The 11,971-nt window shown below is 41.1% G+C and overlaps 1 protein-coding gene across 1 annotated transcript; it reads left to right on the top strand.

The window, feature by feature from the left end:
• Window positions 1-2,313: 2,313 nt before the first annotated feature.
• On the top strand, window positions 2,314-11,391 carry LOC139908911 (cytochrome P450 2J4-like). The gene is made up of 9 exons (XM_071895781.2): window positions 2,314-2,540; window positions 5,723-5,885; window positions 7,808-7,957; window positions 8,631-8,791; window positions 9,038-9,214; window positions 9,369-9,507; window positions 9,700-9,887; window positions 10,490-10,631; window positions 11,039-11,391. Exons 1-9 carry the CDS (start codon window positions 2,340-2,342, stop codon window positions 11,212-11,214), a joined length of 1,497 nt encoding a protein of 498 aa, XP_071751882.2. The 5' UTR covers window positions 2,314-2,339; the 3' UTR covers window positions 11,215-11,391.
• The last annotated feature ends 580 nt before the right edge of the window (window positions 11,392-11,971 follow it).

Here is an 11,971-nt window from a genome sequence, read left to right as displayed (position 1 = left end):
ATCACGTTTAACCTGTAAAGTCCATACACTCAAACAGTGTCTGTAAATTCATGATAATCTTGTAGAAGACCTCTGTCAAAATCACAGTCTGAATGCTGTGGTGATCATGCAGACACGTGATACCCCACTTGGTGGTGTTCTTGTTCTTGGTTCAAAACCAGGCCCAGACGGCGTGTCACCCTCCTGCCTGAAAGTCTGTGCTGACCAGCTAGCCCCCATCTTTACACGGATCTTCAACAGATCACTGGAGCTGTGTGAAGTCCCCTCCTGCTTCAAACACTCCACAATCATCCCGGTCCCCAAGAAACCCTCTATCACAGGATTAAATGACTACAGGCCCGTCGCCCTGACGTCTGTGGTCATGAAATCCTTCAAGAGACTGGTGTTGGCCCACCTGAAAGACATCACAGGCTGCCTGCTGGACCCCCTGCAGTTTGCCTACCGGGCAAACAGGTCAGTGGATGATGCGGTCAACATGGGACTGCACTACATCCTGCAACACCTCGACTCCCCAGGGACATACGCAAGGATCCTGTTTGTGGACTTCAGCTCGGCGTTCAACACCATCATCCCAGAAATCCTCCGCTCCAAACTCACCCAGCTCGCTATGCCAGCCTCCACCTGTCAGTGGATCACAGACTTCCTGACAGACAGGAGGCAGCAGGTGAGGCTGGGGAAAATCATATCCAGCACCCGGACAATCAGCACTGGCGCCCCCCAAGGATGTGTGCTCTCCCCTCTGCTCTTCTCCCTCTACACAAATGACTGCACCTCAGGAGACCCATCTGTTAAACTCCTGAAGTTTGCAGGTCATCGGCCTCATCCGAGACAGTGACGAGTCTGCATACAGACGGGAGGTTGAACAGCTGGCCCTCTGGTGTGGTCATAACAACCTGGAGCTGAACAAGCTCAAAACTGTGGAGATGACAGTGGACTTTCGGAGGAGCCCCCCAACACTGCCCCCCCTCACCATACTCAACAGCACCGTGTCTGCTGTGGAAAACTTCAGGTTTCTGGGATCCACAATCTCCCAGGACCTAAAGTGGGCATCCAACATAGACACACTCATCAAAAAGGCCCAGCAGAGGATGTACTTCCTACGCCAGCTCAGGAAGTTCAACCTGCCTCAGGAGCTGCTGATCCAGTTCTACTCTGCAATAATCCAGTCTGTTCTCTGCACATCCATCACAGTCTGGTTTGGATCGGCCACCAAACAGGACAGGAACAGACTACAAAGGACAGTCAGGACGGCAGGAAAAATCATTGGTGCCAACCTGCCCTCCATTCAGGACTTATACATCTCCAGAGTCAGGAAACGGGCAGGAAAGATCACTGCAGACCCATCACACCCTGGACACAACCTGTTCCAACTCCTCCCCTCTGTACGCCAAAACAACCAGACACAAGAACAGTTTCTTCCCACAGGCCATCACTCTGATGAACACTTAAATCAGTCATACAGTGACAGAAACTATACCTGTGCAATAAACCTGTAACACCTACCTCATGTATATATATAATTACCCTCCCCCCCATGTATGTAATGTGTAATACCTCATGTATATAATGTAACCTGTTACACCAACAACTCCATATTTATTCCAGCATCTTTGCACTCTGCACCATTGCACTATTGTCCTTTGCTTACAAAGGATATTTGTACATAGTAGTTAAATGTTAAATGTTTAGGTTTACCTCTGTTCATCTTGTTGTCCTTGTTTTTAGCTGTATATCTATTCTGTGTAAGTATATTGAGAGCAATGAAAACCCGGAGTCAAATTCCTTGTATGTGTACATACTTGGCCAATAAAGCTGATTCTGATTGTGATTCTGAAAAGCTTTGTGAGAGGAGTGGAGGAGCCTGAATAGCAGGCTTCAAAAAACAAATGTTATGTAACACTGGTGGCCTCTCAGGTCTGTAGGGGAAAGTGGAAAACAAAGGTGGAACTTGAACCCTTCCAATCGGGTTGTTTGACAACTCTAAGACAAATTCTTATTTAGTAGACAGCCTCGATGCAATCTGCAAATCTTTTACGTAATCTTTTATGTAAATTCTAGGTATATTTGCATATATTTTTGAAGATTTTGACTTGTAGATGGAAAATCAATTTTTGGTAACTATAGTAACTCAAAATAATACATTAATTTAGTTGTCACAGCCTGCTATCAGTGCAGTATCAGAAGCCCTGGCAGTAATGTAGTAAGTAATCAAAGGTCACTCACACACACACACACACACACAAATAAAACATTTCTGACTGGCCCAGTCGAGCACTCGTGCTACGGCAGTCAAAACAGAATAACAAACACTTAACATCTGCTGCTCCTAAAAATACCAAATGGAAACACTACATGACGTAATAGCCCTGGAATGGATGGACGGGAGGAGTGTTTTGATATTTGTGTGTGTTTTCTTGTTGTTTGCTGATGTTTTGAAGAACAGAGCCCCGAGAAACTTTCCTCCTGGACCATGGTCTCTTCCTCTGATTGGTGACCTTCATCGCATCAAACCCAGTGAAATACACCTGGATTTCACCAAGGTAGGTAATGTTATGTAGTTCTGGTCCTCAGCTCTGATTGGCTGAGTAACGTTCGAAGCCGTTATATAATATCCGATAAACGCTGCGACCGTGTAACGGTTAAGACCATAGAAACAGAATAAATACAATAGACACTTCCTGATGGATCGATTAAGGTCATCTATCAATCCAAGAATACGCAGTCGATATTTGGGTCCTTGTGGAGAATGTTCTTCCCAAGTTGTCTTGGGGATAACGAAAAGAAGTACAAAGAAGCTTCCTTGCAGTTTGAGATGGGCTGTGTGCTTCACATCGCACGTGTGATTAATTAAGACACACAGATGTTCAGTTTCCCACCTGTTTCAACTGGCTCTGTGTACTGTAGACCAGTGATTTCAACCTTTTTCATATCATGGACACCTAATTTAGTCCACATTTGAGCCACGGACCCCATTTGATGAGATTTTGTCTCTCGGACCCAAATCTGAGAATATCTTTATTGTTAGATATGATTTTGTCCAGAAAGACTATCCGTATTGTAGGTAGAGAGATAACAGTGAAACTATGATCAAAATAGTCATTCTTCTACATTCTCTAATTGCAGTAACTTCTTGTAAATTAAATAATACTGAAGTTTAACAATTCATCAATTTGCTGGGGACCCCCTGAACCCCCTCAACTCAACTCAATGAGAGAGCTTCAACTTAGACCAGAGTATAGAAAATTATTTGTCAAGATCAGCAAAGGACAGATAGAATCTGATTTTTGTGATATTTCTCAGTTGGAGGAAGCAGGACTGAAAGACTCTCTTAACCTGTTGGTCAAAGCAGAGGTCAGAGTCAAATAACACTCTCAAGTTTCTAGCCACAGGTTTAATATTGGCCAAAAGTCCTAAATAATGTTGCCAAGAGGGAGCAAATGAATAGAGAATAGTAGAGGGCCAAGAACTGAGCCCTGAGGGATGCCACAGGTGATACCGACTACAGATGAAGAAGCATTCCCATCAACTACAGAGAAATTCCTCCCTGTGAGATAGGATTTAAACAGATTCAGAGCAGTATCAGTAATGCCAACACAATTTTTCCAGACACCTAAGAAGGATACCATGGTCAACAGTGTCAAATCTAGAAGAATCAAAATAGAACAGTTGCCCGCATTAGATGCCATCAACAAATCATTAGTTACCCCTATCAAAGCAGTCTCTGTACCATCTAGCGCTCTAAACCCAGACTGAAATTTTTGAAAGATGTTATTGAACCTGGTTGACAGAACCAGTAGATACAATAAAAAATATAGCCGCAAGCGGCAATTGCGGGGTCGAAGCACAATTTGAAAAGACAGACAGTCAAAACATTACAAAATGTAGAAAGACACAAAAACTGACATGTTGTGAAAACCTGGCATGCAGGCTTTTGTGTTGGCCCATGACCTCTGTCAAATTAATCTTTTAACAACCTCATTGTTGAAGTTACTCAAAACAGCCAAACGCTCTATTACTTGTTCTTGACAAGTAATGGCTTCGGAAAGGAGAAGCCTGGATTTGAACCCACAACCTTCCACATTCGAAGGCTGATGCTTTATCTACTGACCCAAACGCCTGCTATAGGTTTACTGAGGAGAAACTAACTAAAGGGAGAAGTAGAGAAGTCCGCCCAACACCGAACCAGCTGGAAAAAGTTCATGAATGACCTATGCTCCCCAAAGAGCAAAAGGGTTTAAGCAAGTAAGCAAAGCACTAATTAATGTATGACGATTTCAAAAATCATATTGTTTTTTTCCTGTAACGTACGGTTTAGGAGGACAGCACTGTGGGATCACAGTCAGTTTTTGCTATAAACAGAGGGGGGCGACTTCAGAATCGGGGGTAGGTACAAGTGTACGGAAGATTTATCTCTCTTCAGCCTCTCTAGGACATACGGCTGATTTTTAATGCATTTTTGAAGTCGTGACTTTAATACCTATGAATATTTGGCTATTATGCAATAAGCCACGCCCACTTTCATCAATAATGACCACATTTATTGAATCGACTTGGACATCACCCTAGAACATGTGTAAAAAATGTCATACAAATCTATGTAGTCAATTATGAGATATGAGCTTTTTGCATTTGTAGCGCCCACTAGTGGTAGAGCTCAAAATGCTTTTGTGGATGTGTTCAAGCAGCACTCCTCAACATGTGTTTTAAATTTTGGCTTGATCAGATGAATGATTAATGAGTTATGGCCAATTTAGTGTTAGGACGTGTTTCGTTAAAAGTTTATTGGTCGATAAAAGCCAAACCATTTGGCCTATCAATAACTTTTATACAACTTCAAAAAAATAGTTTCTTAAAGAATTCAAAATGGCGGACAATGCAATATGGTGGACATCGGAAGTGATATATGGGTTGGACTCGGCACCTTCCAAAGAATCTAGGGACACAAGAATTTTCAGACTACGACACATGGTTCAGAAGTTATTGGCCAAAATGTAAAGTTGCTTGTTACAGCGCCTCCATCTGGCCAATATGCGTGGGCTGCCTTGCCTCAGTAGTGGGGGGCCATAGGAGCCCACCTGCCAAATGTGGTTGCTGTATACGGTTTCTGAGCTGCAGACACTTTTAGGGGAGAAAAAGAAAGAAAGAAAGAATTCCAGCAAAAACAATAGAGTTCCAGCACTACGTGCTTGGACCCCTAATAAAATTAAATAAAATATTTATAATCAATTGCATCAAGAACCTCTTTTAGGAGTTTAGTTGGAATGACATCCGACAGGAGGATTTGAGAAATCATTTCTACAGTAGACTCGTCTATGGTATTGAGGATATTGTGTGACTACCCAATTCTGCTACATTTGGTAAATGAAAACTTGTATCTTTAGGATTTCCTTAATTTGGGCCTTATACCTGGTTTTATCTTCAACCAGAGCCACATGGCTGTTTATTTTGGCTGCTTCATAAGTGGTCTTAATAGCGTCAACTCAAAGACCTGACCACAATTCCCAAAGACTAAACCAGTGGTGGATTTGGCAATAAATGCATGGCACCCAACATTCATGGAGTATAACCCGAATTTCCAGCTTTTATAGTTAACCTTGGCGTCATACTATCTAACATTATTCCTTTCATATTCCTCATCGATCACATTTTCCCAGTGAGCTCTACAATGTGAACAGGCCGCTCAATGTTGGACCACAATACCAATCTGCTGTTTCTCTCTCAGTTTGCAGAGAAATATGGAAACATTTTCAGCCTTCGACTCTTTGGTGGAAGGATTGTGGTAATCAACGGGTACAAGCTTGTGAGAGAAGCCTTGGTCGAAAGAGGGGAGGATTACACAGATCGCCCTGTCATCCCACTGATTGATGACACGTTTGGGAATAAAGGTAGTGTGTGTTGCATTTTGTTTGAAAACGTTGCTAGTGATTGTACCTAAGTCTACTCAGGACAGTAGTATCAGATAGGACCCACAGATATGTAATGTGTCTAGTATTGATTTTAAATCAAATTAAAAAGTTATTGGAAAAAATTGCCTTTGTACAGAAGCATATTGCATTCACCAAAGAAAAAAAAATCGGAGATGGTTTTCGTAATTATGCGTTTATAGTTAAAAATACAATTTTTATTTTTATTTTTAGTTAAATACAAGGTAATTGGTTTAAAACAGTATTTCTACATGTTTAAAATCTCGCGCTTTCATTTTGAAGGCTAAACACCCAAACCGGAAGTATTCTTTTCTCGTAATTTCGAGATAGGTTTTCTCATAATTAGGAGATAGTTTTCTCATAATTAGGAGATATTTATCTCCAAATTACAAGATTATGAGATTCTAAATGGTGTCCCACAAGGGTCAGTTCTTGGTCTGCTATACCTTTTTCTGTGTACATGCTACCTCTAGGGCACATATTCAGAAAGTTTGGCATAAATTTCATTGTTATGCTGACAATACGCAAATCTACCTCCCTGTAACAGCCAATGACTCCTCCAACCTTCTGAATCTAGAGAACTGCTTATCCAAAATCAAAAGCTGGATGTGTAGAAACTTATTGCTCTTAAATGCCAGTAAAACTGAGATGTTGCTGGTTGGTCCAGCCAGACATAGGTCTCTGTTCAAAGATGTGACCATAAACCTTGATGGCTGCTCAATTTCCCAAAGGCAGACAGTCAAAATCTAGGAGTAGTTTTTGATTCCTCTCTATCCTTTGAACCACACATTAAAAACATCACTAAATCTGCTTTCTTTCACCTACGCAATTTAGCTAGGATTCGCCCAATTCTTTCACTGGCGGATGCTGAAACCCGAGTACATGCATTCATAACATCAAGAATAGATTATTGCAATGCACTCTTCTCCGGCCTACCTTCAACTACAACAAAGGGTCTTCAATTAGTCCAAAATGCAACAGCTAGAGTCCTAACCAGAGCAAGGAAGTTTGGCCATATAACACCAACACTTATATCCCTGCATTGGTTGCCGATACAGGCCAGAGCTGATTTTAAGGTGCTCCTCCTGACCTACAAGGCCTTAAATGGATTGGCTCCGACATACATATCCAACCTGATTAAACCGTATATTCCAGGGCGCCCTTTGCGCTCTCTAGGTGCTGGTTATCTGACGGTCTCCAGGTTTAACAAAAAAACAGTTGGGAGCAGAGCATTTACACATCGCGCCCCTTCTCTGTGGAATACTCTTCCCTCAACTGTAAGAGAAGCGGACTCTGTTGAAATTTTTAAATCTAGGCTTAAAACCCATCTTTTCTCTCTACACTATGGCTCTCCCTAGTTTCACTGGCTGGATGTACATATTATCACTTAGTAACAACTTATCAATGTTTTACTATTGTAACTATTATTATTATTATTACCACCTCTACCACCTCTACCACCTCCATTTAATTTGAATTCTGTCATGTGTATGTGTATCCATGTGGGTATGTCTGGATGTGGGCATATCAGTGCAAATGTATTTGTGGTTATGCGTGTGTGTGTGTGCATACATTCTTAAATGCTTTTATTTTGTTGTGAAGTGTGCAGAGACCCCTTGGGGTGATGTTACACTATAAATAAATAAAAACTGAACTGAACTGAACTAAGTCATAATTATGAGATACGGAAGTCATAATTATAATAAGCCATCTCTGATTTATTTTTTCTTTTGTGAATGCAATAGGCTTCCATACCTTTGTGACCATCTCAAGAGTACTGTTCTAGATTAACACCTCTTTTGGGCAATTTAAATGGATGACAAACCTAAACTTTCAGTCAGTTCCAGTTGCTTCCAGTCTACGCTGTTTTATGTTCCCAACAGGTTTAGTGTTTTCAAATGGCTATCAGTGGAAGCAGCAGCGGAGATTTGCTCTCCATACACTCAGGAACTTTGGTGTGGGCAAGAAGACCCTCGAACCATCCATCCAGCAGGAGTGCCACTATCTGAATGAGGCCTTTGCTCATCAACAAGGTATTACACAAATGGTGGAAAACACTGTCTCAGGAAATGCTCCAGAATCTCCTGTAAGTGCTTAATTGGTTAAGATGTGGGAACAGGGCTGACCAAGGGAGATACATTTACATCCTTTTCATGGTCAACAAACCGTTCTGTGACCGTGCGTGTCCTGTGGATGGGAGTATTGTCATGCTGGAAAATTCCACTCTCATCAGGATAGGAACGTTTTACCACTGGATGAATGTGATCACTCGGATTTTGCTTTATAGTTTTTGGCATTTGCCCTGTTGTGGGTTCAATGAACCTGAATCGTGCCAGGAAAAAGCATAGTATATAGATATATATCTATATATGTAGATATATAGATATATATATGTGTATATATATATATATATATATATACATATATATATATATATATATATACATATATATATATATATATATATATATATATATATATATATATATATATATGTATATGTACAGCATATAGTATAGTATAGTAAGTATACTTAATTTTGGCAGTTAGCCGTAGTATGTATCTGTTTTGTTATAACCATGCATAATAAATATCAAATAGTGCTTTTCCTTGCTTGCGGCCCATCATACATTTTACGTTTTGACCGTTGGCCCTATGTTTCACAATGTTTGGGTCTCTTATCTGCATTATCTCTTCATTTTTCAGGTGAGCCCTTCAATGCCAAGCTGCTGCTTACCAAGGCTGTATCCAACGTAATCTGCTGCTTGGTGTTTGGGGATCGCTTTGAGTACAGTGACAAGCAGTACCAGTCTATCCTTCAGGACTTCGATGAGTTCATGTGCTTACAGGGAGGGATATGGGCACTGGTGAGTGTCTACGTTTTACAGAAGGACAGGCACTATGGGGATTTTTTATGTAATTTTTTTGCAATAAAGTATAACAAGAGCATTAACGTCATACACAAGGCTATATCCAGCCTGACCACAGAAACTAGTAATGAGCATTGAATGTTGAAGATCCCCATTTGTGTGTGTGTGTGTGTGTGTGTGTGTGTGTGTGTGTGTGCATGCAAATCAGGCTGTTAAGATGGCAACTATGTGTTTGCTCTGTAGATTTACAACATGCTGCCCTGGCTGATGAAGAAGCTCCCTGGACCTCACCAGAGGATATTCACTCTGACACATAAACTGATTGCCTACGCGAAAATTAGGATCAAAGAACACAAAGAAGACTATGACCCCTCATCACCAAGAGACTACATTGACTGCTTCCTCTCAGAAATGGAAGAGGTGTGTCTGTGTGTGTGTGTTTGCACGTGTGTAAGGAAATGTGTTGTATTGGGATTACAATTGTGTTTGTCTGTTCTCTGCATTTTCGAATGAAATGGCTGTGAACGTTGACAAGCCACTGATTCTTGCAGTTGCTTTGTTGTGTTGTCAGTAGAAGGAGGATCCAGAGTCTGTGTTTCATCTAGAGAATTTGTGTTTTTGCACCATGGACCTGTTCGGCGCTGGAACTGAGACCACAACCACTACTCTACACTGGGGACTGCTATACATGATCTACTACCCACACATACAAGGTGTGTTTGCGTATGTATGTGTGTGTGTGTTTGTGTTAGGGAGAGAGTAAGAGAGTGAGTGTAGGGTGGGCGGCAGGTTCTGTGTTACTTGCATTCTTCAAGGGTGTGTGGCTTTCATTGGCATAATTTTCTCAGCAGCCATGTACGAGGGACACCAAATCAGACATTGTTTCCTGTTCTTTCTATGTGCAGAGAGGGTCCAGGCTGAGATCGATACTGTAGTTGGTTCATCCAGGCAACCCTCTGTGACCGACAGAGAAAACATGCCCTATACTGATGCAGTCATCCATGAGATCCAGAGAATGGGAAACATTGTGCCCCTGAATGTGCCCCATATGGCAACCAAGAACACCACGCTGGGCAAGTACACTATCCCAAAGGTACATGACGCACATGTGAGAAGGAATTGCTGTATGTGACAAGGATTGTCGGACACTGGAGAGTTAGTTCTTGTTCTCACCCATAGTTCATTAGGCACCAAATGACAACCCAACACAACATAAATTAGACACCACCAGTAAGTCTCTCTTCAACCCCTCCAGTGTTGAATCAACAGTCTCTGAATAAATGTTCCCTTCGTGGGTAGAGTCCATCAGTCTGCAGCCTTTTCAGGTCAGGCATACAGACACGCTCCCCTGCTTCAGTCCATGGGCTCCTCTCACATGTAGACCAGAGATTTTCTGTCTTGCAGCTACTGAGAGAGACATACAAATGGGAAAAAGATAATTTGGTGCTAATGTGCCTTGTTGGCCATCTGGGCCATTTCTGACTCTCTGACTCCCAGCCGGCACTCGATCCCAGCCCCGCCTGCCACACTGTAAAATATATTGTGTAAACCAACCTTGTCTTGCTTGTTGTGTCGTTTGTTTATTTCTCCCTTGTTTTAATTAGTTTTGTTTGTGAAACACTTTATGACAAACTTGTTTTGTAAACAGCAAAAGGTTGATTTGATTTGCTTTCTTGATTAATGCTCTAAACTCAGGGCACCATGATCCTGCCCACGCTGCACTCAGTTCTACATGATGAGTCTGTGTGGGAGACTCCACACTCTTTCAACCCTCAACACTTCCTGGACCAGGATGGCAAATTTAGGAAGAGAGAGGCCTTCCTTCCTTTTTCAGCCGGTCAGTAGTTACAACCAAAAATCAATTACATGCTGTTTTAACCAAGTGATAATAATAAAAAACATTTTTATAATAATTGTTTTACTAATTTCAGTTCTATGGTGGATCCTTACTCTTAAAACCGCTTGCACTCTGAGTTTTTACTTAAAAAAGCTTAAAAAAAAAATAAGTCTTGCATTTTTGGGTACTTTTAGCCTGTAGCTGGAGTTTTTCTTTTTCATTATTTAGTAACAAAGAAACACTAGTAATTGATAAGGCCCAAGGCTGTGGGGATGCAGTTTGATTTTGTAGAAGGGAGGTGAGGGGATTAATGCCCACATCCTATCCTTATGTGCTGCAGCGATCTACTGTGGATCCCATTGAGACATTTGTGAATCATACTGAACTAGAGTATTATATCTTCCCAGGTAAGCGTGCATGTCCTGGGGAACCACTGGCCAGGATGGAGTTATTCCTCTTCTTCACCTCCCTCCTTCAGAGGTTCTCATTCTCTGCACCCACTGGAGAGGAGCCCAGTCTGGACTTCAAGATGGCAGGCGCTCACTGTCCCAAACCTTACCGCCTCTGTGCCATACCAAGATAAACCACTCACTGTCTCTGACCTGCTGTACCCTCTAATGATAAATCCCATGCTTAACAAAGAAATAAGACAAACGGCGCAGTACCTCAAGCAGCATAAACTTTAAAAATGTTCTTTTTATTGCCCAAGGCCGAGTGGCACTGTGCTTTGTCATGATAAATCATCAATGCTCAAATCTGTATGAAAAATTTTGATCAACATTCTAAATTTTATGTCTGTCTGTCAATTTACTCAAATACAGAAGTTGTTTTCCACAGCAGTTACCCTATGTTATACCTTGAAAAGGTCTTCTGTAATCTGTATCACCATGTTGTTTTAATGTCCTATAGTGTAAGCAAAACATAACTTGGAAACATTTTATTCTCAATAAGCCTGTCCAATAATCCTGTATATAATATTTTTAAATATGTAATAAAATCCTTGAAACAAAAGATTTTGTCAACCTTTTTTAAAGAATTATCACTGAACTAAATTCAGAATACACTTAACATTGTATAATAGATCTGTTAGATTTGTTCAGACCAAAATCCAACTTGTACTTGAATGTAAATAAATTATCCTGAGATTCAGTTCCTTGTGCTCATTCTTTATCATAATCTGATAATAATGGAAGAATTTTACAACTTCACTGCATTAGATTCAATAGCAGGCCTAAAAAAAACCTCACTGTTTGAATGGCAGGAGAGCTAAGGCCTCATAGTGCAGCAGGCTAATATAGGCTACAATCATAAATTAAATGTGCTATATTGGCAATAAAACA

This window comes from Centroberyx gerrardi, chromosome 9 (assembly GCF_048128805.1).
Source record: "Centroberyx gerrardi isolate f3 chromosome 9, fCenGer3.hap1.cur.20231027, whole genome shotgun sequence".
In the NCBI taxonomy this organism is placed as follows: Eukaryota; Metazoa; Chordata; class Actinopteri; order Beryciformes; family Berycidae; genus Centroberyx; species Centroberyx gerrardi.
Note: the sequence above shows the minus strand (reverse complement) of the source record. Positions and strands in the feature narration are given on the sequence as shown.